This window comes from Podarcis gaigeae (genome assembly GCF_964106915.1).
Source record: "Podarcis gaigeae genome assembly, chromosome: 5".
Lineage (NCBI taxonomy): Eukaryota > Metazoa > Chordata > Lepidosauria > Squamata > Lacertidae > Podarcis > Podarcis gaigeae.
Window position 1 is genome coordinate 71,446,333 of NC_139681.1, and position 27,350 is coordinate 71,473,682.

At 40.7% G+C, this 27,350-nt stretch overlaps 1 protein-coding gene across 6 annotated transcripts in view; it reads right to left on the reverse strand.

The window, feature by feature from the left end:
• CUL3 (cullin 3) overlaps nucleotides 1-24,607 on the reverse strand; it is a 51,717-nt gene extending 27,110 nt beyond the window's left edge. For 2 of the 6 annotated variants that reach the window (XM_083742088.1, XM_083742087.1), the window contains exons 1-2: nucleotides 12,748-12,914; nucleotides 5,278-5,475 (exon numbers count right to left, since the gene is read on the reverse strand). In XM_083742088.1, the coding sequence (XP_083598214.1) occupies nucleotides 5,278-5,475 (198 nt within the window). In that variant the 5' untranslated portion in view covers nucleotides 12,748-12,914. Of the gene's footprint in view, nucleotides 1-5,277; nucleotides 5,476-12,747; nucleotides 12,915-13,002; nucleotides 13,135-24,134 lie in introns of those variants that run through there. The other 4 variants (XM_083742085.1, XM_083742083.1, XM_083742086.1 and 1 more) reach the window with 4 other exon arrangements.
• Nucleotides 24,608-27,350: the final 2,743 nt, after the last annotated feature.

Below are 27,350 nucleotides of genomic sequence, written 5' to 3' on the forward strand. Positions count from 1 at the left end.
TGAGGGAGAGACAGCAAGGCAATATACTATTAAAGACACTTTCATTCATCTTAATGTTGCACATTAAGATAACATTTCCCAGAAATGAAAGCCAAGTATGGAAGCCTTACAAATAAAATGATAACGATGATAGAAATGTAGTAGGCTGCTGGAGGTGGGACCAAGCTCTCTATCCCTCCTCAGCCAGCCACCAACACACTAGCAAAAACACTTTGCAGGCTAGTAACTTTTGTGCCTTGATTTACAAGGTTGAAGAATGGTCCTTTTTGGATAGAAAGATCCCATCTGAGGCTAACAGGTATTCATCTCAATATTTGAAAGTTGTTTGCTGTTCTTTAAATCCCCTTTGCAGCTTACTTTTTGTGATACAAGCATGTAACTGTTTTGATTCCTACTGTAGTCCGTGGAAAGTCCTGAAGTTTCAAGGATAAATTTGGGGAGGAGACTGTCATTTAGCAGCAGCTGCAAGTAACAGCCAGAGGCTGTATATTCTTATCCTAAAAAAAGTAGCATTTGCTAGTTCACAACTAAAATTCTTAGTCTCTACCAGCTGTTGAGTTCAATGTTTATACAATATACAGGCATATTGGGAATGGGGGATAAAATTGGCTCCTGTAGCCTTTTAACTTCAAAATTCTCAGGTGGTAGCAGGCACACCAAAATAAACATCTAGATTTCAGAACTATTTACATGTGTTTTAAGAATAGCAGCATTTGACATTGCTTTTCCACAAAAAGGTTTATTAGTGAAGTCACATAGCAATATCCCAGAGGAAGTCTTGGCTCTGTTTCCTGCTATACAAACAGCTATAGTCTCTGTGATGAACACCGGGTCCTTGAGAAGGAGGTGTTCAAGTTTTTCTTGTAACATTCACTTGAGCAAACAGTTCTGGATATCTTGTAGTACTACTCTGCTCCCAAGTCACAAAAGCACTCTTTGGGAGAAAAAAAATGAAGCCTGTCAGTCAGCCATAGGGAAGATGCCTTATGTTTCATTCTCTTTTTATCTGTAAAGTCTAGGTTCTCCTGCATAGCACATAGAGACTTGGTGTAGTTGTTACTGGCAGTGCATTTGATCTGCATCACTCCCTGTACATATATTGCAACCAGTGTTCGACATTAGCCTGTTACCTGACGCATTCTGCACCTGATTGTCGGCCACTTGCAACCAAGTGAAGATCCCTGGGTGCCAGGATGGCACCTGACATCACTATCTGGAGGTGCATGTCTGGGGATCATTGGATCTTGATTGTTTTCACACACTAATACCACATCCTGTAAAATTCTATCAGTTATATTTTATCTGCACAATCACAATGGATTTCAGGAACCAAAATGCTTTTTCTGTGCAGCCTGAGCAGGAACAGTGAGCAATGTTATAGCTAACTGTTGCAGCTTGTCTTCACTTACCCCACCCTACTGCCCTGCTCAAAGTTGTGAAGAATATATTTATGTTATGAATTGTCTGTGTCACCATTAAGAAAAAGCAGTAGGAATAGGCCAATATATATGTGGACGATCCCTGGATAAAGTGGCTTTTCTTCCTTAAATTCTCAAAGTTTTTAATCTAGCTCAAGATTATCATCTGAACTACCCAGATGTTTAACTGATAATCAATCAGTCAGTAAATTGTTTGGGAAAAAAGACTTTAGAGCTGTCTTGCCCCAAAACGGCAACTCATCATTTTGTTTTGCCAACTGTAACCTTTGGCCTCTAGCTTGTATAGCTCAGTTTCTAACACTGATTGCAATCTGTTTCTTTGAGGAAGAATAGGTATGGAGTATGTAGTGGTTATCTGCTCACTAAAGTTACTTTACATTTATCACCTATGCAGCTCCTCTTTCCAAGGCAAAGAAGCTTCATGAAAGTCAAGTGCTTAAGACAACTATAGATTATACAGCAAATTATACAAAATAGAAAAAATGACTCCTATTTTTAGCATATACTAGATGCTAGTCATGTTAGAAGATCTTCTATCTACATAAAATTGGGCTGCTGAAGAATCACAATATGTGTTTTAGTATTTCATACTTCATGCAAAAAATGCATGCTTTCATTTGCTCATTTAAGTTTTGCGTTCACTGCTTGCAGATAATGACAACCAGCAAGTACAATCATGAATAGATTTTTAACAATAATTGCTCACTGTCTTACTAGGTTATATAATTTTTGTTTAAAGTACCAGTGTCTGAGTGAAGATTCAGCAAACAAATTAGAACAAATTGAAAGGAATACTTCCTATATGTGCCACAGTATAAAATAAAAAGAAATCCCACTCCAAACAGTAACAACTTTGTATTCCAAACATGAATGCATGCATTTAAAATTGTATACAGTGATTAGCAAGTAGCAGTTTACTAATGTTCCCAGACTATTATCCTGAACTGACCCTTAACTGAACTCTTGCTTTACAGGATATTGTTAGCACATTTGGAAAATTTTAAAAGTATTGTTCCTAAAGGTTTTATACCAATGTAGTTATGATTTTCCATGGGTGATGTGTGAACCAATTACTTACAAGTATACATGAGTGGAGCTAAAGGGATATGCTGTGCTCAGCACACCTGTCCCAATATAAGCAGCAAATATTAAATGCATAAGGCTTCATCAAGGTGGTTTGTGTTGTTTACGAATACACACAATTCCTCCCCAAATCCCAAAGCTGCAGCAGTGTTTTTTTCTAACAGAGGATCCTGAAGTTAATTTTTTTCCAACAACCTTCCCCCTCCTAATTTTTTGTATTGTTTCATTAATTAAGAACTAGAAAACACTGTATTTAAAAAAACTCTCCAATCCTGTCAGTTTAGCCCTGATCTCTGAAACTAGGCCTAAAGAATAAAGGTTTTGAAATGTTTCTAAAAGATGGCCAAGTATGCTTCTGAATTGTCTGGTGTTCCTGCTTCTATCTTTTTTTCTGACAATGGCAGCAACCTAAACACATATAAACCATTCATATCTGAGGTTGAGTGCATTTTATATACAGGTGCAAAATCTGTCCTTGTATTCTCACATATATTTTGTCATTTTCGGGAAAGACTAAATCATGGGTAGGCAAACTAAGGCCCGGGGGCCGGATCCAGCCCAATCGCCTTCTAAATCCGCCCCGCGGACCGTCCAGGAATCAGCATGTTTTCACATGAGTAGAATGTGTGCTTTTATTTAAAATGCATCTCTGGGTTATTTAAAATGCATCTCTGGGGCACAGCAATTCATTCATTTTTTCCCCCAAAATATAGTCCGGGCCCGCACAAGGTCTGAGGGACAGTGGACCGGCCCCCTGCTGAAAAAGTTTGCTGACCCCTGGACTAAATGAAACAGATTCAAACAAGACGAGACTCATGACAAAATACTATCACAAGTGTGCCTGTCACTTTCAGATGGCTGCAATGTTAACATAGGAAGTAGCTGTGTCAGCAATCCATTCCTAGTGATTGCTTCCTATCACTACTGTCACAGTAGAATGTGATCCAGACATGGAGCTGAGCCAACCATACCTCTGCAGCAATAGGCCTTGAAACTCCCATTACCAAAAATGCTACATTCACACTAGTTGCAGCAGTCCCAAAGCTGAGTCAATATCAACCGGTGGCACAGTCACCACCACGGGCAAAGACAGCTCTAATTCACTAGGCTATTGACCACCAAAATCAACTTTAGTAGATGACACTTTCCAGACCCAATAGCAGACAACCATTTTTTTTCCACCACAGCTACTTCTGTGACACAGTCTTTATGTCAGGGGCAGCAACATGGACACTAGTATGACAGCCGGTACCTCACATGGTGCCCATAGTAGGTCTCATAAATATCCTCTAAAAAATCAATAATGCATGAAACAGGTTGCACTGGCTCGGCCCCTCCAACATTCAACATGTCCCCTTTAACATGTTCACATTTAATTACATGCCACAATTAGACATCGACTTTGCCACCTGTTCAGAACAGTGTAAAAAGTTTTCTATCTGTGAACAAGCATGGCAGTTGCTGTGGTAGGTGCCTTGAACCTCACAGATTTTTTTGGGGGGGGAGGTGAGGGTGCCTACAGCATTTTGTGGTTCTGTCTCTATTTTGCTCTTTTAGAAGTGGAAGTCATTTTTTGATTCCAAATGTGCCCTGGGTCCCCAAGGGTAAGAGTTCTCTGCTTTATTCCATCACCAACCATAAAGTGTGAGCCAACATCTGTGAAAGATGAAAGGTTTCACTAAACTAGGGTCCCCAGCTGTTTGTTGGACTACAACCCCAATCATCTCTGACCACTGGTCCTGCTAGCCAAGAATGATGAAGTATGTGGTCTTGAGCAAGTCAATCATCCAGTTCAATTGTAAACACTAAACAAGGTTTCAGAGCCTGAGCTGTTGCACTAATTGTGTTTTGAATGAATCACTATTTCTTGTATTCAGACATTACAAAAAAAAATGTTGAAAGTTGTGGCAACCTTTACACTATTTGCATATGCATGAGAAGTGAAAGGGGAGTGCCCAGCCGCCGGTTCACACTGCTCACCTTCATGAAAACAAGCCACGGCAATAGTTCCATTCAAACAATATGCCAAACCAGGTTTGGTGTTGCAAGTCTTGGGCTCAAGCATTTCATCCTCCCTTGTTCCATGTGAGGAACAAAATTAGAAGCTTTCATTTCTGGTTTGCAGTAAACAATCATTCATCATTTTATACAAATCTGGCAAACCATAGTTTGCCCACAAACCAAGATCAAATCCAAACTTGGAATCCTGGTTTGTGGGAAAACTACATTTTGCTGGGTTTAAATGAAACGTGATTTCATTCAGATGAAACACCAAATTGATTTGACATTATAAACACAAGTGGCCTCTGTTCTGATTCCCATGCTTCTTCCTACATGCACAAGAAAAGAAATTAGAAGCTTCTGTTTTCTGGCGAATAATAATTTTTATTATTATTCTAATAATTTTATAATTATTATAATAATTTTACAGTCTCACCTGTAAAATTAATATGGCTTACTTTAAGAATAATATAGCTGTGAATGTAAACATGAGAAAGACTGTAAAAACTTTCTACATATTAAAGGTGCTTTATAAATAGTTTTTACTAGTAACAGTTTCACTGTGTGTGAAGAGAACGCCCCAGTGAAAAGCAGCTAAATTTTATAATTTTTGTCTAGCATTTGCTAACATGCAGAAAACAATCATAATGTAACCGGAACGTTGTGTATGATTCTCTAAGGAAGAAATGAGTTTCTTCTATAACCTTAGCCATTTGCTTCCAATTTGCATATGGTGTTGATTGCACGTAGATACCTTGTTTATGAGATGCTCAGTAACCACTTCTCGTAGTCCAGTGTATAGTTTCTCGCCGTGTTTATGTAATACCATAGTATATGCATTCCTATAGAGTTCCTCAAAGCTGAGACCACTGTTGTTCTTACGCTGAATCTCTTGAATTGCGTTTTTCAGAAGATCCCAAATGCTGTTCACATATTTTTCATCCATAGTCATCTGCAAAGGCAAAGAAAAATACTAATTCAGAAACTACTTTGATTAGGAAGTTACAAAATTATTCCCCTTTCAAAACTGTTGCACATTCATAACCCCAAATATATGTGATTATCAGAAGCTCTGTTCCAAGCTGACAGGTGAGTCAAGCCCGATACCAGATACATGACTAATTTTCCAGCAGTGTATTAACAGATCTTCACGCTGCACAAAACTCTGTAAGATATCAGACATTCTTCTTTGCAACACACACCACTGATTCACATGTGTTTTATTATCACTTGATGACTGCTGTTGTCTTGCAAACATAAGTAAGCTATCACAGACACAGAACTTTTCTCTCACTTCAAATACAACTTTTTCCAGAGGAATCAGTTCACACATTCAGCTACAAACTATCAATCACTGAGTAATTATGATGCAAAAGTAACCATCTCAGTTTCACTAGACAATAGGATCTCGCGGGAAATATATTTAAGTATCACTGCAATTTTCCCTCCCCCACACTATCATGCATATTACCAGTGAGCCTTGCACTGCTGGTGCTATCAGGTGTTCAGCTTACTGTTAGTGCATTACTAGTCCAATGTGTAACAAAAGCTACTGATCTGAGTCACTGCTGAATCATTTGTTTTTTGCTTACTGAAACATGCCTATGGCAATATAAATGTCTCAAATACACAAATACACTTAAAGGGAAGCTAAATGTTTTTATACTTTCACATTATCAACTACTCTATTTATCTGGGAAACAACCTTGGCTGAAAAGTAGGGTAACAAAGTTAGAAAAGCAAGACATATTAGATAATTTACACATGCAAGATTAGTAGTAAACCTTGTTATACCTTGTAAATAAAGGTATAACCCTGGACAAATTATTAATGTAATGCTTTACAAATGCTTTAGTAAGTGAAATTTGTTGGAATTAGAATAACAAAATTAACAGGAGGGCTTTTTATTTATGTATGAAATCCAATTGTTTAATGATAAACCAAGGTTTAAGGCAAAAATCCTCAGCCACCTCAGTTAATAGTCATCATTCATACTCCAGTAATACATAAATATGTTAATAATAAGCATAACCACCTACAATGACTTTCAGATATAGCTTGATGCTTTAAAGGAATCCTTCACTGCTGTTTTAGGCATATTTTCAATTAATTTAATACACAATTCTAGTAACATTACTCTTCAAAACCATATTGAAATGGCTGTCTCATCACTATACTATCGAGTAGCATAATAATAGTTCAATCTCCAATATGATTCTAAATCACTGATCATTTTGCAATACTAATGCTGTCCTCAATTATGTGTTAGGACTGCAAAGTTGGAAGATTTTTTAAAAGATGCACAATGAAGGTTATAATAAAAAACTTTTAAAGTTTATCTAGATATCTTGGAGACCCATCTCTCATCTTACTAAGCCAGGGGTCTGCAACCTTTAAGACAAAAAGAGCCACTTGGACCCGTTTCTGAAGAAAAAAACAAACTGGGAGCCGCAAAATTCGTCATTATAAAAATAACTTTTTTGTCACTTTTTTATTATTTCTTTGTTTGACCCCTCAGAATTACTTCTCCTCATAGAAATAAACGTTAAATTAACAAGTTACCTGTGTGTGTGTGTGTGTGTGTGTGTGTGTGTGTGTGTGTGTTCTTCACTCCCCTTCAAAACAGTGACCATCGTACATGCCCCCTTTCAATGCAGTGACCAGCGTACATTCCCCTTACAATGTAGCGGGCGGGCGGGAAGGTGACGTCGGGACGGTGCGTGACTAACGCACGCACCGCCCCCATGCGACGTCACAGCCAGTACAGCGCCCGCCACAGTGGAGAGTGTCGGGGCGCACAATGCGCCTCCTCCCCTTGCTAGTATCCGCCCCGGAGCCGCGGCAAAGGTGTAAAAAAGCCACATGCAGCTCCGGAGCCGCGGGTTGCAGACCCCTGTTAAGCCAATATATAACCAAGCTTTCTGTTCAAGCAGCAACTGAACCAAGAAGTCCCTAGTTAATCACAAATTGCAATTTCATACAAATAGGAAGCTATCATTTTCAGTTTCAGAAGAAGCCAAAAGTCTAACTTGACCCAATGAACCCAGTACACACAATCAAACCCTGGCTTTAATAAGCTATAACATGTAAGATATTCACACACCTACTCATATTCTTGCTGCTCTTCCATGTGCAAAACCGGTGAAAGAATGGAGCAGTTATGTGCAAACTGAGAACTATTTAGTAGCTTCCCAAAAAGCCAAAAATCAAAAGGCAATGCATTAAGATAGAATTTTATCATGTTTTAGGATTCTGGCTTGTCCTAAAACTGAAAACCATGGTGCTCAGTTTATGCAAAACAGAAAACTATAGAAACTTCTGCTCTGCATTCAGGTGTGCTGAAAAGGGAGGAGCAAATGGACTGTTTGAACCAGCAAGAGGCTTGTTTGTATCTCACCTTATAAAGCAGTAGGACCATCATCTGAACTGGGCCACTGCATCACTTCTGAACATTATTTTTTCAATTATTAGTTCAGAATCTCCAATTCAAGGAAGTCAAGATAAAAGCAAACAAAAGCAAAACTGTACAGTGAAATGAATAATACTTTTATGCAACCAATGTATCTTGACAAAACAGAAGAGATATAATAGCCATCAAATTTCTAAAGGGCTATCACATGGAAGATGGAGATAGCTTGTTTTCTCCTGCTCCGGAGGGTAGGATGAAAACCAATGGCTCTAGTTACAAGGAATGAGATTCTGACTAAACAACAATAAGAACTTTCTCATGATAAGAGCAGTTTGACAGCGGAATTGACGTGGTGGACTCTCTTTCATTGGAGGAGTTTAAGCAGAGGTTGGATGGCCATCTGCTATTGATGCTTTAGCTGAGATTTCTGCATAGCAGGGGTTCAACTAGATGACCCAGAGTCCCTTCCAACTCTACAGTTCTATGATTCTATGAATAGCTAAAGAAGCACATCATACTAGCTTCCAAATGTGTCAGAATAAAACTATTTTCACTGATTGGCTAAAAGTACACAATGAAGGATCGAAGCTGGTCTCTGTAGGGAATTGGCTCCATAATTGCAATACAACTACAGAAGAGGCCCTATCCTATCCATCCACAGTTCAACTTCTGGAGGATATGAGACCCAACAGAATTTTACTTGCTGACCTTAACAGACAGGAAAGTTATAATCAAAAAGCATTCCCTACAGTAGACTGAATTGGAACTTAAAAATTTGGGAGAAACTCTATACTACACTTTCCCCCATCCTCTTAAAAGCATTTTAGAGCAGAATGATGCAACCCCAATTTGAAAGAAATTCCATCCAGCGAAGGATTGCCTGCTCTATCTCATATTGTACACATTACCTGTTGCATTTCCACCAACTAATTTGAACCCGTTTCCATTTTAGTTTTGTATAATGATCAGAGCCAAATAGAAACTACTTCAGCATTCAGCAGCAGCAAACATGTCTATCCAAAAATATATGCCAAGGAAATGGCTTGGGTCAATATTTAACTAGTCAACTCAAAGACCGTTTTGAACGGTCAAATGTTTAACTTACCAATTCCCATTTGTATACAGCTGTTTTGAATCAGACAATATGATATAGCAGAAAGGGAGGACGGGTGCTTGTATTAAGTGGGACCAAAACTGCATAGCAATAAGCTACTCACTGTTAAAACATGCAGATAGGAAAAGCTTTCATGACACTGTTTTTTCAGGAACCACCATCCCTTTTACAAAACAAATGTTTTGAAGTCCAAAGAATGTAGCAAGACTGCCCTGAAGTACTATTTCAGCAGGTATGAAATGACTTCCAGTTACAAATTTCCTGGCTACTAATGCTGTGCTGGGTGAATTGGGAAGGATGAAAAAAAGATGCAGAGGCTTACTCCACTTACAAGTGGAGCTAGTGATCAATTTGACATCAACACTTGTATATCACAACTAAGTCTACACTTTCTGCATTTTTATTATATTATTTTATTATTTCTGTTTATATGTAAAAAAGAAAATACCACTTCTAGCTCAAGCAAGGTACAAACACTATGCTACAGATAAACAGACAGATAGATAGGACAGATAGATATCTTACCTAATTGAAGAAAGTAAATAGAGTGGTACCTCGGGTTACAGATGCTTCAGGTTACGCAATTTCGGGTTGTGCACCGTGCTGAACCCGGAAGTACCAGAACAGGTTACTTCTGGGTTTTGGTGCTTCGCGCATGCGCAGAAGCGCCAAATTGCGATCCACTCGTGCACAGACATGGCACTGCAGGTTGCGAACATTGCAGGTTGCGAATGTGCCTCCCGCACAGATCACGTTCACAACCCGAGGTTCCGCTGTACTTTTAATCTTAATGTGCTAAACAAGTTGCACTGTTTGTTGTAAAAATCAAAACCCTGCACACGATAGCTTGGGTTCTGACACAATGCTAAGTTTCATACTACAATAATGAGCTTGGTTACAGGTAGGTAGCTGTGTTGGTCTGCCGTAGTTGAAGCAAAATAAAAAAAATTCCTTCCAGTAGCACCTTAGAGACCAACTAAGTTTGTTATTGGTGTGAGCTTTCGTGTGCATGCATACACTTCAGATACACTGAAACAGAAGTCCATGTGCTTGGGTGAGCCATGAGTGCATGCATTATTCTCCCCTTAACTCACCTGGAGCAACTAAAAGGAGACTGGAAGAAACTGCTTCTGTTTTCACCTAACCAACCACAGTTAGTCTAGGTCAGTACTGGGATGAACTGTGGCTAATTTAAATCATAGTTAAATCTGTGCAGAAAGACTTAAAATCATGGATTACAATCCTGGCTTGGATTGTAGCTCCCTATTCAGACATAACAAACCATGGTTAGTTGAAGCAGAAACAAATGCTTCTTATGACCTCTGCATGACCACGCCAGAGGAAGAGAGATGAGGGGTAGCAGGCACATGGATATAACACAAAATTATCATTTTATTATAAATCAACGAGTTCAGCTACCATATATTTAAGTGTTCAGATCCTCTTTAGTTGTTAGGTTCCCAAAATAATTAATTTCTTTTGGCTTGTAAATTTTTTTGCTTTAGAATAATGAACAAAATGTTTTAGACGAGGCATTCATACTTCACTAATCCAAAATTATTTCTAAAACTGTGTAACAAAAAGAGTTTTATGTACAGAATTAGATCATCACAATTCCTGTACATTAGAGGACAAGCAAGTCCTGAGTAGTATACTGAGAGTATAATTTTCAAATGCAAGAGCAAGGTGCATTCCAATTATGGAAGGGCAATGCCATTGTCACAAGGAAAGAAAGGAGTCAATGCATTATTCGATTGTGCTTTCCTCTTGTTGGCATAGCTGGTGGATCTGTTTCTGTTACTATGTCTCAAAGGAGTGGGTGAAAGTACAGAGCAACATAATTTTGTTGCCATCAAGTTCATGTTGTTGCAAAACTGTCAGATCCAAGATTCAAAGGTAGAAATGTAAATGATGATAGCACTGCTTCTGCATTTGACTGGCTTACAAAACAGGCTGCAGATTTAGGGAAAGGTACTTTCAAATGTTGCAAAGCACAGAACATCTTCAAGTATTTGGCCAAGGAATGCACTCTGGGATTCTGCCAAGCATATCCCTCATGTAACATGGTGGCAAGGTGTTTTGCACAAAACAGCCTCTGACTTCTCTTGCTTCTCACCTACTTCAGATTGCTCCATCTTCCGCAGCATGTTGAAGAAAATGGTCTATGTTTGGATATACATTAAATCAAGAAATAAACTGACATGTGAAAGGATAAAAGCTTGTTTCAATCTGGGATAACCTTCAGTCTTTAGAAGTCCATGATAAATAGGAAGACAACTATGAAGAACAGGAAGTGATAGCAACAACTTGAGACTAACTAAATTTCAAAGTATTTACTGAGTTTTGTTCCATTTCTCCTCTTTTTCTCAGTCCTTTTTATAAAAATTAATGCCTTATGGCTGCTTAATAATGGGAGTCATAATAATTTTCCAAATAAATAATAATTTATTTTACTATAATGCAAACAGTTTGTTTTTATTGTTTTTTTACCTGCTTCTCATAAAGCAGAAAAACCAAAGAGATGCTAGGTTTCTTAAGAGTTCAACAGCTTGTAGCTCCATTTGTATCAAATACTTTTACAAACAAATATAATTTGTAATTATTGTCCCATAAACTGAACTTTCAATATACAAAAACTGATAACTCTAGGGTATGTAAAGTTACACCGGGACCACATAACACCGGTTCTGAGAGATCTGCATTGGCTCCCAGTACGTTTCCGAGCACAATTCAAAGTGTTGGTGCTGACCTTTAAAGCCCTAAATGGCCTCGGTCCTGTATACCTGAAGGAGCGTCTCCACCCCCATCGTTCAGCCCGGACACTGAGATCCAGCGCCGAGGGCCTTCTGGCGGTTCTCTCATTGCGAGAAGTGAGGCTACAGGGAACCAGGCAGAGGGCCTTCTCGGTAGTGGCACCCGCCCTGTGGAACGCCCTCCCATCAGATGTCAAAGAGATAAAGAATTACCTGACGTTCAGAAGACATCTTAAGGCAGCCCTGTTCAGGGAGGTTTTTAATATGTAATGCTGTACTGTTTTTAACACTGATTGGGAGCCGCCCAGAGTGGCTGGGGAAACTCAGCCAGATGGGCGGGGTATAAATAAATTATTATTATTATTATTATTATTATTATTATTATTATTATTATTACACATAACACAGTTTATGTTGCTAAAATAACAAGCAACTTCCAAAATGTGAAGAGTGCTTTAAGAGAGAGAGAATTGCATTTTTAAAAAAGATTCTGAAAATTTCCTTTTCCTAAACTTTTACTGTTGTAGCACATGCACATACCGCCTGCTTACATGAGAAGTCAGTTCACATTTCACCATTCTCACCTCTTCTAAATTCACTAGCATTGATCAATATAAACAGACATGGTAACATTACAGGCAATCAGTCTAAAGTTTCTCCTTTTATCAGTACTCAACACTGATTTTATCATCTGCTTCAATAAAGCATCTCATTTCTGAATAAAACAAGGCTGGTGCTTAGTTAAAATTATAACTGAAAGTATACCACTTTCTCTCAATGAGTTGGGAAATATGCACCCTGGTTGTCTGCTAACCAACACTTTCAAAAGCACTATAAGGTATGGTCATTCACTTAGGTTAAGCCTCATCAACATCACTATAGAAAGCCAGTATATTCCTGGCCAAATAATAGGGGTATCAAACCCTGGAAAAGATGGCCATGCATTACCTTCAGAAGCCCAGCAGCTACATACAGGACATCCTACCACCACCACTGCCGAAATACATGCAAGTAGCTTGGAGAAACTGTACTACCACAAAAACGAAGTTCAGAGGCCTCTGAATCAATTGGCAACACATCACACCAGTGAACAGGTGATGGAACACTTCTGCAAAATTCTGTTTTGCTTTGTAGGCAATATGCAATACCTCACATTGACTACAAGTTTCTTTCTCAAGTGAAGGATTTATAATACACTGTTACCTCTGAAGTGTTTTCTTTATAACGCTTTTCTAAGAATCCTTTGAAAGGATTATTTTCAAGTATTTTAAATAGTTTTACAAAAACTGCCTTCATTTATTCACCACACACACACACACACAAACTCAATGTTCTAATGTGGTTACCAAGGGGCACAAGAGTAGTCTGTGATGTCATTAGAATGTTGAGCTATCTCTTAAAGAAATTCAAAGATTTCTTGCAACCAGATTCCACCACAAGGTTTCTTCATCTACCCCCCCCCCCCAAGTTCAGTGCAGACAATATTATTTTCGGTGATGTACATGGAAGATTCAGGTAGGCCGAGTGAGCCACAAAACACTGTAAATGGTGTAACTGCTTAGAAATGCAAGTGTCTACCATTTATATTGTCTTTTTTTCAAAATTTCCTCACTGTAAAATGAAAGAACATATAACATAAGCTTGTATCCAGGACTGTGCACATCCTCTTCCTGTACACCAAAAAATCAGCTCTGGAGGCTTCTTCAGCCCTCTGGATCAAATTTTGAGGGTGCATGGGGGCACTCAAGGGAAAAGAACAACTAGGTTCCATTGTGGAAATATAAATCTGCTGCACTAGTGGAACAGCAGTGTTGGAAACAACCCTATATGTTTATTTCAATGAGAATTATGTATCCTGGCATCTAACTCATGTTATCCTTATCAATATTTTAGATGTTGCTTTAACACTGCAGTTTTACACATACCTCTCAGAAGTAAGTACCGGTAAGTTCAGTGGTGCTTAGTCCCAGGTGAGTATAGGCCTACAGTCAAACTAATCATTTTACCATTTTTAAAGCAATATTTAATCTTAATGTATTCAAAGAAGCTCAGAACCCCAGACATTTCTGACACTTTAAAAAGGAGTCTATAAATAAGAGACTTCAACACTTGGCAAATAAGAAAGAGGGAGGGAGCACACAAGCTTCCATCCAAAACTTAGCGTATATCGGCAACTTTCTTAAATGTCTGAGCATTTCAGTGCTTGTATTAGCGGAAATCTCTAAGGAATTTTGAAGTGAAGACACCCTACTATTATAAAGATCAAAGTGTCACCATCACTCAAATGTTTTAGCTCATAGTGTATGTGAAAACTTTATATGGCATTGTAAGGAAATTAAAAAATCAAAACTCCAAGAGAGCAGATTCAGCACATTGAAGAGGAACCAATGTCCTTAGCAATGTAGGACATGCTTTGCATGCAAAAGCATCCTGATTCAATCCCTGATGTTGTCAGTTAAAAGGGATCATATAGCAGGCTAACAAGTCCTCTACCTGAGATCCCAAAGAGCTGCTAGCATACTGAGCGAGATGGAGTTTTGAACACGCAGATACATCCACTAACAGAAGAAAAGGGGGAGATTATTTTCACCAGTTCCCACCCCTCACCCCTTACATGCTGCTCTCTAAAGCTGATTCAGGTGGCTGCTGACAGGAATCAGGAAAAAATATCACCTACTCTCTCCACTGAATCAAAAGTGCCGGACTGGCTCTGGAGACAAGCTCTTTAGCGGCACCTTGTTCAACAACTGCTCCTGAATCAAAGTATCACATGAGACCACATCCGAAACTTTGCTGTTTTCCTCTAGTCCAGGGTTTTCCAAACTTGGGTCTCCAGCTATTTTTGGACTACTGTCTCCATCATCCCTGACCACTAATCTCACTAGCTCAGTTGTTGTAGTCCAAAAACAGCAAGTGTGGAAAATCCTGTTCTAGTCTATTAAACCAGTTGGTTGCTCAAGAAGGAAACTAGGGTAGTACATCTTAGGTTGGTATGCAAATTTCTTAATCAATAATACCATGCTGACAAGTAATATTCCATATTCTCATGAGAACTTACAAGTTTATTTGTTTCATCACTTTTCAAGCACAGACACTAAACCAAGTTTTTTTGTTTTTGTTTTTAAGACATCAGTGCCATTTGCTCTTTAGTCTCCTATGACTGTAACGACTGTCTCATGAATTATGGAGTCCAATACTGATTAACTAATGTAATCAGATTGTCATCATTTGAATGACTGTAGATTAGCCAAGAATTCTTAAACACACTTTCCTGTTATCCTGACAAGGATTTTTGCTTTGCCTTCATTGATGTTCTATATCTAAGCAAGGCTCCATTCTCTGTAAATATGAAGTACCCTAGTCTCCATGAATTCTGTCATTTTTCCTGTTGAGGGTAACTGTCAATTCAATTTCTTTGAGTTTCTTCAGATATACTTATAAAACCTTACTGTGGTTTTTCATTAGTTATTAGTTACATTCTGGAGCCAGTCCAGACATTACATTTTTCATGAAGAGGAAAGTTGTAAATTATCACCAATTATCAGCTTTTGCATGTTGCTGCTGTAACATGCAGTATGATTAATCATATGGTTTTCTGGTATGAAGGCTTTCCATGCCACTGCCAACACCTGCTATTATTAGGAACAGGTGGAGCTCATGTAGAAACTCTTTTTTAAATGTGAAAAAATCATAGGATAGCCACTGCTACATGTTGTGATGAAACATGGAGAAACTGTCAAGTGTGATAAAGGTAACACATAAGCCAGAAGTTGTGCATCTGTTTCTCTCCTGTGTTAATATGCTCATATTAAATAAATATATTTATGCCTTTTCAAAACTAAACTCCATTTTAAAATTTCTCTTTGCTTTCCAACTGGTTATTAAACTCTGAATTTGTCAAATATATGATCCTAAACTGTAACATTGTATTTACTGTTCACCCTGTTCTTACAGTAAAAACAGATGTAATATTTTAATTTTGCTGTAAATTGTTTGAACAAACATTTACTGCTGTAAAAACACATTTCTCTTCATGGCAGTAAATATGCATTTCAACAAGTTCCATCACACTTATGTTTGTCTTCACTATTAGAATCCCAAATTATGAGATGACTTCAGGACCTCTCTATAATCCTTATTCAGGATTCAGGACTTCTCTATAATCCTTAAAATAAGTTTAGGAAGACTTTGATACCTTCAGCACCTACACTAGCTTTATATTTCCAAATATAGCCCCCTAAGTTATCAAAAACTCATAGCAAGAAGAAATATTTCAAGGAAGCAAAGATTGCTTTTTGGCTTTGCACAGAGACTGCTATTGGCTTTTCTAAATAAAAGTAATACATGTGAAGTATTTTCTTGCTTCCCACCACAGGAATGGATATAAACCAAACACTAAGATACAAATAAAGTACATGTACTTTCATAACAGGGACGCAGGTGGCGCTGTGGGTTAAAGCCTCAGCACCTAGGACTTGCCGATCGAAAGGTCGGCGGTTCGAATCCCTGCGGCGGGGTGCGCTCCCGCTGCTCGGTCCCAGCGCCTGCCAACCTAGCAGTTCGAAAGCACCTCCGGGTGCAAGTAGATAAATAGGGACCGCTTACCAGCGGGAAGGTAAACGGCGTTTCCGTGTGCGGCTCTGGCTCGCCAGAGCAGCGATGTCACGCTGGCCACGTGACCCGGAAGTGTCTCCGGACAGCGCTGGCCCCTGGCCTCTTGAGTGAGATGGGCGCACAACCCCAGAGTCTGTCAAGACTGGCCCGTACGGGCAGGGGTACCTTTACCTTTTTACTTTCATAACAGGAATCAGGAAGAGTGTGTTTGGGTATAGATCTCTGGACATGCAGATTTGGGTATAGATCTCTGGACATGCAGATGATAAGTTATACTTATTAAGACTTCTTCAACCCCAAAGCCATAATTTCATTATCAATGTTTTAGGTTTAGAAAATGAATTTTATATTTTTACATTTGAGGCTTGCCAAGGGTCCACAATTCCAATTACCATGATGAGTTGTTGTAAGCACAACACAACATACACAAACCCCTTGAGTTTAAACTCTCTTGAGTTTAAAGCTGGGGATGTGGGGAGGGGAGAAGTTATTTCCACATTTGTGCTATACCAGAGGCCCTCCAAAAAACAATGCAATTGCAAGGACAATCCCCTATTTAGCTCCAACTCCAAGCCCAAGAGGAGGACAAAACTTGGGGCCTGAAGTGGGAACAACTCTTTCCTCCACTGTGGCAAGTTTGAAGCTGGAAAGGGCAGCAGATAATTTTCCTGGTCCTCAGGGTACAGTGCAATGTCAAGGATTACACGTCCATGCATGTGACCTACTAAGGTAAACTAGGATTTGTGGGCTCCTGTTAAGGGCCACACAAGACATGACAGCAACAAAAAATTTTCTTTACATCCATTGCCTTTTAATGTATGGTGATAAGAATCTACATTTTCCAGCAAAAAGTTTATAGCTGAAAGCAGCTGAACTCTACCTCCTCCCATACCTTACATCGTGAACCCTGCATCCCTTCAGGCTCTTTTCGCCAAGCTTGGCTCCAATGTGAGCCAGGCCTGTGACAAAAGTTCTCCAAACAGCAGTGTGTAGGAAGTTTGATTCCTGGCATCTACATTTTGTGGGGGTAAAAAGTAGACCTTCTTGCTTCCTGTGAATGGGGCAGGTATGCAAACAAACATACTTGGCTGCCTCACCACATATAGCTTAGCACAATTTTATAGTCTCAATTATAACAAATGGGAAAGGTTATTGAAAAACAGACAACTCTGAAATAAAAATAAGTGATTTTTTTTTAGTATGGAGATTTTTGAAAGCAGTTGAAAGCACCTTTTGTCAACCCTTATTACAGATGCATTATCTAATTGGACAAAATGCCAGACTGAGCACAGGATTGAGTGTTATAATGACAACATGCTTCAAACAGAACTCTGTTTTTAAGACCCACCTATTCTACCAACAGCAATTTGCTTTAACATATTTTAATCTTGTATTTTTAAATTGTTGTAACCCACCCCGAGACAGCACAATAATAATTGCAACAAAAATACCCTCCTACTGCACACTGAAGTCTTGCCCCCACCACCATAACAAGCAAGTACCGTATTTTTCGCTCTATAAGACACACCAGACCACAAGACGCACCTAGTTTTTGGAGGAGGAAAACAAGAAAAAAATATATTCTGAATCCCAGAAGCCAGAACAGCAAGAGGGATCGCTGCACAGTGAAAGCAGCGATCCTTCTTGCTCTTCTGGCTTCTGGGATAGCTACGCAGCCTGCATTCGCTCCATAAGACGCACACACATTTCCCCTTACTTTTTAGGAGGGAAAAAGTGAGTCTTATAGAGCAAAAAATACAGTAAAAGACAAGGCCTATGATTAGTTTGTGACTAGGAGTTCAACCTTAAATGTGATTGGGATGTGTGCAAAGTTCCAGAATCTATCAGCACTTCTAAACTCCTGCAAACAAACACACCAGCCAGAACAGAAGGGGGGGTGGACTTACCTCTCTTTTGCTCTGTTAGTGTGTGTGAAATAGTTTCACCAATACCAGACACACAGGATCCAATTTAGGGCCTCTTGAATGAATGAAAGAACCTTGAATCCAAGGCTGCCTATGTCCTCTCCCAGAAACTCCTATTTTGGGGCCTAAGGCCTGCTATCACTGGTAGAAAGACCGCCAGTGGTAGATCTAAGTATATGAAGGCATAGCAGGGTCCCTCAATGGCAGATTATGTGTCTCTGCTGGCGAAGCTCTTCCCTACTGAAGAGCCATTGTTGTTTCTTTCTAACTCCCTCCAGCCAGATGTGGGGTTCAGAATTGCAAGGCTGCATCATTTACCAACTGGGAAACTCAACAAACACTTGCTGAAATTTCATTTAGATGAATTGGCCACCACCTCTATCAAACAGAGAATGCATCATTATTCAAACTGAAAATGTGAAACAAACTACAAATATATCTCCTGAAGTAGGCTATTGGGTACCTCACAAAGAAAGAGGCTGAAAGGGATTAGGCAGTGAACAATGGGCTCAAAAACAGAATTGTCATCTTCTAGTAGGACTGCTGCATAAAATACGCTTACACCAATCTGCAATATTTTGCAGTGTCCTTGTATACAAAAATATTTAAGTAAGACACAAAGTCTTCAATTTAAACAATATACCTATATCTATTGCTGTCTGACTTGGCCACTCCCTATAGCAGGAATCACCAACTTTTTTGGATCAGAGGACAACTTTTGAATTTTGAAAGAGTGATGAGGGTTCCCATAACAAATCAACCGCTGGGGTGAGGTTGTGGTATAACACAAAATGGCTGCCATGGGGAGCATGGCGTAACACACAATAGGAGATCCCCACCCATGACATCCTTATGTTTACTATGGGAAGCCATCTATGTCCTGCTAGTCCTTACTGTGGAGATCACACAATATTAATTTTTTTACAAACACACTGATACTGTCTCTGTCCAATAGCATCAGGAAGCAATTCTCAGCACCAGGAAAAAAATACAAGGTGGCCACCTCACACTGACTCCCATTTCACAGAGTCTGAGGCCTCTGCCCAAGGGCACTGGTAAAAGCATTTGTTGGCAGCAGGCAGCAGGTTTACAATCCCTGCCCTACAGGGAAAAGTTACCACTGTCACTAAAGTCCCTGCCTGAGGTGGGTGCAGAAGGAAATCTTGTAGAAAAGCACCACATAAGGAGCCTATGCAGAGGCAGGCAATGGGGAAACAAACAAGTATGGCTAGATTTAACCATCACCTAGGGCAGTGTTTCCCAACCAGGGGCCAGGATAATCCAAGGGGGCCACAGGTGAAAATTGTGTAAGGGGGAGCACAGCACGAGGCTAGGAAGCCACAGAGGAATGTGAGCAGTGAAGGGGGGGAACCTTCTTTAAAAAAGAAAGAAAACAGTTCTGATTGGCTGGCTATCAGCCTGGCCAATCACAAGCGGGTGAGGGGTTGGCCCACCAGGGCCTAGAGCTCCTTTTTGCCATGTGTGTTTTCTTAGATAAGCCCTGGATTGTTTCCGGTGAGAGGGGGCGATCAATGAGGCTTCAATTTTGACCAGTAGAGCCCGCAATCCTAAATCCCCAGGTCAGGTGAGTGCGGTGGTGGCATGGCAATGGGTGAGCCGGAGCTGCTTGTTGCTGCTGCCAGTGCTGGGCCTGGTGACAGCCTGGGCCTGACTCTGCAAGATGCAGGGTGCAATCCACCCCAGCACCTAGCCGAGTGGAGTCATCTGGTGCTGCTGACTTGCATCTAGTAAAGAAGTGTCTACTCAGAAGAAAGTTGCACTGAATTCAGTGGGCCTTATTCCCAGGTAAAGGTGTGGAGGGTATAGTGTTTTATCTAGGCAGCCAGTGCTCCTCCAGATGACAAGATCTTTTTGCACCAGGTAAGTGAGGAGAACTTGCTTTTTAAAATTCTCCTATATACAGAACTCCCTGCACGCCTTTTGGACTTTTATCTGTAGGTTTTCTCCTCTGTGTCAAATAATTGAGGTCAAATAAGTGTTGTTTACTTTTTATACTACATGGAAGATGGATCTTCCTCAGGAGGTTCTGCACTCTCCTTCCTTGGAGGTTTCTAAGCAGAGATTGGATGGCCATCTGTAATGGATGCTTTAGCTGAGTTTCCTTACACTGCATAGTGTTATACTAGAAAGATGACCCTTGGGGCCCCTTCCAGCTCCATGATTCTATGTTTTTCTGCTTCAACAATATTTCATTATGTTCCTATCATGTTATAATTGTATTTTGTATAAATAATAAAAATTATAAATAAAACAGGTTCTATTTACAAATAAAACATTTAAATAGCTACCTTTCTACCAGTAGGATGAGGGGGGCATAGGCATAGCCAGAATTTTATTAGGGGGGCACACTTTTGTTGGGGGGGGCAGAACATCATAATTATTGATTTTTACTTATTGGAGTCAACTGCCCCCCCCCGGCTACACCCATGGGGGGGGGGGACACAGGAAGGAAACAAGGTCAGAAGAGGGCCATGGTCAGGAAAAGGTTGGTTAACTGAGCTAGAACACCAAGATCACTCTTGGTAGAAGGACAGTTGGATGTTGCCCCAACCATTTCCTAAACTTTCTGAGACTGCATTGCTTTGCTATAGGGGAGAGGTTTTCAGAATCTGTCCAAATTTCTGTTGGAGCAAAAGAACTTTTATTTATTACATCTATATCCTACTTTACTTCATTTGACATTTAACAGACATTAAGATCACATAACAGGCACCGAATTAAAAAGCAGATATTGTGATCAATATAATGACCTGTTCAATTACTATATTGAACTTAGGTCAGTTGATCCCTTAACTCCCAAAGAAAAATATGCTTTCTCTCAGTGTGTCCCCTATGAATGATAAAGTCGGTTAGAAAGCACTTTATAGGTCATTAAGTGTAACCCATCAGATTTTATTAGGGGTCTCTCACAGGGTTGTATGCTGTTTGTGCACAAGTAGAACAGAAGGCTAGAAGGCCTTCTGGAGTGGATTTTGGGAACAGGTTGGGGGTGTTATTTAAGGGAAAGGAAGGTTAAGGCACAAATGCAAGTCTACTTATGCAACAATTAATTCTGTCCACAAAATTTTACAACCCACTAGCACAAATTCAAAACTTTCATCAACCCAATCCAAAGTCAATATATGGACTAAGTAAGGCTGTCTCAGCATGTGATCAATACTACATTGTACATTATACTAGTTTATACATAAACTAGTGTAGATCGTGGTTAATTATCCCCATAATTCAACTTTGAATTGTGGGCATCTATCTTTTTGTCATTCCTCTTGATTTTCTAATGCTGCTTTTTTGCTGAATAAGTTGCACCATGCTTGGTACCCATGTACTGAAGATCTTTGCTTCTATCAGTAGCTCAGTGACAACTTCTTGCTTACTGACAGCCTTCAGTCAAATTACTTAGATGCAACCCTTCCCCACGATATTCTAAAGAGCTGAGTTAAAAATATGCTCCCCCTCCCCATTCCAGTCCAAAACATGAAAAGGTATGCCTCAAGGTAAAAAGCAAGATTTTGTTGTTTTTGATTTGTTTTGCTGCTGATGGAAGTTGGATGGTAAAGAATGGCAGTTTATATATAAAGTGGTACCTCGGTTTACGAACTTAATCTGTTCCGGAAGTCTGTTCTTAAACCAAAGCGTTCTTAAACCAAGGCGTGCTTTCCCATAGCAGTGGAGCACTCAATTTACAAATAGAACACACTAAACAGGAAGCGAAACATGTTCGGCTACTTCCAGGTTTGCAGCGTTCTTAATCCAAGTTGTTCATAAACTAAGTTGTTCTTAAACCAAGGTACCACTGTATATAAACCTGTCTAGAAATTAGCTCCAACTGGTGGGTTGGACTCAGTTCCAGATCAGTCTGATCCAAGATAGGGTGCAAATGCAGCACTACCACAATAAATACATATAAAAACATGTACAAACGCACATATGTAGTAAGGAGGGAAATACAAAACTGGGTCCCCAAATACATCTTTGAGTTAAAGGACGGTTCCAGGTCCAAAAATGTTGAAGACTACTGTTAGTTTGCTTTAACAATGGTTATTTTAATTATCTTCAGCTCATGATGTCTATGTACCCTCCCCACTAAGTAGGCATTAAATATAGCTATTTTAAAATATATTTCTAGAATGAGCCACAATTATGACAACTGCTAACAAAAAACACTTTTACAGGGAAAACAATGTTCTACTTTGTGTGAGAAGGCTGTGTGAACATTCTTCACCCACTAACATTTTATAGGCTCATCTGCAAGAAAGGAAAATGAAAAATGTTTACCCTGACTGCAAACTTTGTTTCTCTCAATCTGTTCAACTCCCATATACAACCAAGTGTTTGATGCATAAATCTCATCATCCAAATTTAAAAGGCTTCAAGAAACACTTGTAATATATGTTTTACTTAGAGAATAATTGTAAAACACTGTAAGCAACTGTCATTGTTGATTATCATGATAGCATCTCCCACTGCTATTCAGGCAGCCAAAGCCAACTTTAAGACATTTCAAAATTAACTTGACTAACATGTTGTACTTTCAACAGCTCCTAAGAACACAGCACTTTATTTAAAAACACAGATCTCTTTATCTTCAGAATCTATTACATTGTCATTCAGGGAGTCAATCTTAGCTGAAAAACAGGGTAAATATATAATAAGCAAGTTTTGTTGCTCTTTGTCAGTTAATTTTCCTAATCTAACTATGCTGACTTGGAAGAAAACACTAATGGTTTCAATTGGGCTTCTGAGTAAATAGGATTGGGCAGTAATAACTTAAAATTTATAAATACAAGTTTAATTTTGAGAATGGAACTGCAGGTTGATCAAATGCTGACGGTGACAGTTGTTAGTTCATTCACATAAACAGGTAGAGCCAGTTTCTTTGTGAAGGCAACAATTATTTGCCACTAGTTTCCTGACTCAAACGCAACAAAAACTTTTGCTCAAGCCTAAAAAACGTACAACCAAACATCTCCTTTTAAGCATATATGTATGTGTATAAACACTCCAGTACTTTGGCAATCAGCAAGTCAGATATCCTTAAAACAAAAACTTTACACGTTACAAAAAAACAAACAAACCCAGGCCTTCATCTTGGGTGTCCATTGGCTTTCAATCTTCAGCTGAAACAACTATCGGTCAGGAAAGATATGAGGTAATTTACGGTACAAATCACCTCGAAAATGCTCCCTCCCCGTATGACAACTCCACAGAGGGGGGGGGGGAATGTCATAAAAACTGTCCGGTGTCAAAATCCTTATAATATTCAGCTTCATTTATTGATACTGGCGAGACAAAAAAAACAAAACACAACAAGTTTGAAGTTGATACAGAACTAGTATGACGTTGGACTCTTCGGGCGAGTGTGTGTGTGTATGTGTGTTGTTAAGACCTTCACGCAATTTATTGTCATTATTATTATTTAAATAACAGGCGCTGTACTAGGCAGGCCATTGTCAAGGGCCCGAGGGGAAAGCCGCGATCTCCCCAGAGCCCCTTTCCTGGGGCGGCGGGGGGAGGGCCGCCGGGCCCTCTAACCTGCCTCTCCCTTTCCTGGGACGGGAACTTGGGCTCCCCGCCCGCTGACAGCCTCTCCTGAGGGGCTCCCCGGAGGGCCTCCCCTCAGTGCCCGCGGCGCGCTCCCTCCGCCGCCCCTGTGACAAGCCAGGTCGGGCGACGAAGAGACGGGGCTCCCTTGCACGCAAGGCCGCGGCCGGCGGCTCGTCTCGTCGCCAGGCCCCGGTCCCGGCGCCGCGACGTCCCTCTCGCTCCCTCACTCACCGGGAAGGCTCGGATCCGCATCTTGGTGTCCTTCCGGCTGCCGGTCCCCTTGCTCAGGTTCGACATCTTCGGGCCCGGCGGGAGCGGAGCCCCCCTTTCCTGAGGGGCGGGGAGAGGGAAACGGGGCCGGGGAGAAGCCCCCCTCAGGCGGCGGCGACCTTCACTCCGAGGGCGGGCGGAGAGGCGAGGTTGAGGCGAGGCAGGCCCAAGTGGCCGTCTGTACGCGGCGGCGGCGGCTCCCTCAGCCTCCTGCGCCTCCTCCTCCTTCTCCGCCGCGATGGCGGCCAAACATCGCTCAGTGCGCAGGGCCGAACAGGCCCCCCCTCCCCTCACGCAGAGACACAGACAGATCCGGCGGGGGCGGCGGCGGCGCAAGAGAGAGAGGAGGGGAGGGAGGAGGAAAGGGGAGGAGCGCAGCCGGCGGGGAGGAGGGAGGAAGGGGGAGCAGAGTGGGGCCGCCAAGTCTCGCGAGAGCTCCAAACGGCTCCCGCGATAATAGGAGGCGGGCGGCGGGGGGGAGAGGGAAGCAGTGTTGTCTTTCTTCGCACTGACCCTAGGGAAGCTGGAGGAGGCGGGCGGGCGAGCGAGCGGTGCTGGTGATTGGCGGGTGGTGGCGGAGGAGGAGGCGGCGGCGAGTGGGTAGATTTTGCTGTCACGTGCGGCAGGAGGCGGCGATTCGGGTTTGCACGAAGTGCGGTTGGTCGTTTGTTTCGGTTAAACCCGCTTTTAACCCGTTGCTTGCCTGGAGGCCTCTCTTAGGAAATCACTCGGGAGGTTTGGAGCGCCTCACCCGCCCCAATTCGCCTTGAGTACCTGGCCAAGGGCGTTTGGCTGGCGGTGGAATAAATGGCACATCTGCTGGGCCCTCATGTAAAACACACACACATTCGTGGCTGCTGCTGCTATTTTCCTCGTGGAACCAGGGACGCGTGCTTGTAGCTCTTGGGTTACCCCAGACTCCTTATTCTCAGGAGCCCCAGTCAGCATCGATGGTAGTCAGGGATGCTGAGGGATGTCTCAACACCTGGAGGGTCATAGGTTGCCCATCTACCTAATGTCTCCCACAAGGCATCACTACTTTTATTAGTTATGATACAGCTGTGTTGCATAAGCAAATAGAAAACAAAACTTTCCCCAACCAGGCGTACTTAGGGAACAATATTTTATTTTAGCTGTTGAAAATACTTGACAATACACTAGCTTGTCTACCATAAGGTAATTACAGAAAACAGAATAATACAAACCAGATGAAGGAGGTGCAAAAAGAGCCCATGTAGGTGATTGGGTGAATTAATCCCAAGAAAAGGACAGGCTAGATGTTTTATTGGGCAGTGTGTGTGTGTGTGTGTGTGTGTGTGTGTGTGTGTGTGTGTTTGTACACGCACACACATACATATATGTATAAAGTCAATAAACTAACACAACCTTTAAAATAAACAAGAGCTGCATAACAATTTACTAAATAACAATCTACCAAAAGCAGCAGCAACTAATCAATTTATCAGATCAGGTCTCTCCAAATGCCCAACTAAAAAGGTGTACCTTAACTAGCTGCCTGAAACTACCAGTAAATAGAAGGGGTCCTCCGTGGAGGGGAACCTCCATGTGCAGGGGGCTACCACTGAAAAGACCCATGGTGTCCCACACCATGAACATCCTGCACAGGGACCATGAGGAGCACCTCATCTGCTTCAAATGCACTTCTTCATAGTTTGAGATCATCATCAAAAGCCTTTCTCCAGGTTTTCCCACCATCTAAAGATGTTGTGGGAGCCCACCAGGGAGAGGGACATTGTCAGTTGTGGCACCCTAATTTTAGAGGCTCACCTGGTGCCCATTCTGATTTTTCCAGATTCAAGTGAACTTGTTTTGTTTTATTCTGATTGTTTTGATAGTATTTTTAATGCTACTTTTACCAATTTTCCAGGTTTAGCTTATTTTTATTTATGAGTTATCTTACAGTGTTTTTAATATTTTATGATAAGCCATCCAGATAGCATGCTTGAAGGGAGGGGTATAAATCTTAATTGTAAACTCTGATTGGCAGCTTCCATGGATGCAGCAGGACTTTGTCTTCACTCTCATCTTGTCTGCTTGAGCCTTCTGCCTACTGCTATTTGTTCATGCACATTCCCCAAATTATTTTTCAAACTTCTCCTGTTTTTGCACAAAATTTAAATGATCGCACCCATAGACATCTTTCACAGATGTCAAGATCATAAAGTACCAAAATTTCGTCCAGTGTAAGTAGAAACCACATATAGCATATATACAGGTCAGCTTGCCTTCATTTGTCATGCTTGCAATAGGCTTTATACTGAGACTGAAAAAACAGGTTGTTATTCATTTCAACATGCTAGAGTTAAAAAGTTCAGGTCTAAAGATAAATGAGGTGTTTACTGAGTGCCAGGTGCAAAATGAAATCCACAATATGGTAATAATTTATTAAAACAAAACGTCAGGAAATAGTACTGCTGACTTTTTTCCCTAATAGACCAACATGGCTGCATATGTTTTTTTTTTCAGTGACTGGGAACCTAGAGGGCTGAAATTTGCATTGAAATTCAGAATATGAAAATTGTTGGAAGTCAACAGTATTATTCCATATGCACATTAATACCTTGCAGTATTGAAAGAAGACTCTCATAAATGTTTTGAATGGTGTCGCTAAGGTCAACAGCAAATACATATTTTTGTCAGTTGGGAGTTGGATAATTTGTGAAATGAAGTGAAATGATAAGAAAGGATTGTAGGCCTGTTTCAGATATATATCAGTGCTAAGACACCTTGGAGATGGTATGACATTTGAAATGATGGATTTGGTATCTGAAGGCCCTTTTTCAAAAAATACAGTTTGTTATGATTATAGCAAATACGGTAGGTTTCAAGAGGGTTTTAGCAGCTGATACAACAGAAGCTGTTTTAGTTCAATCAGTGCAGCAGCACTGGGTGTTGGGCTGCAGGGAGCACCACTACAATGCTGTAGAATGGAGCATGAGAGGTGGGGGGGAATCACCAAATTTTAGCGTTGCTACTGAAATTTCAGAGCCCAAAGTCCACTACTGGATATAACCTCTGAAGTCACATGTTTATACCAGTTGTATCCAACCAAGTGAGTCATATCCATTATTTTCAATGTGTCTACTCGGAGTAGGAGTAACATTGGAAACAATGCACTGTAGCCATATACCCTATTATGTGGAAGTCACTTCTGTG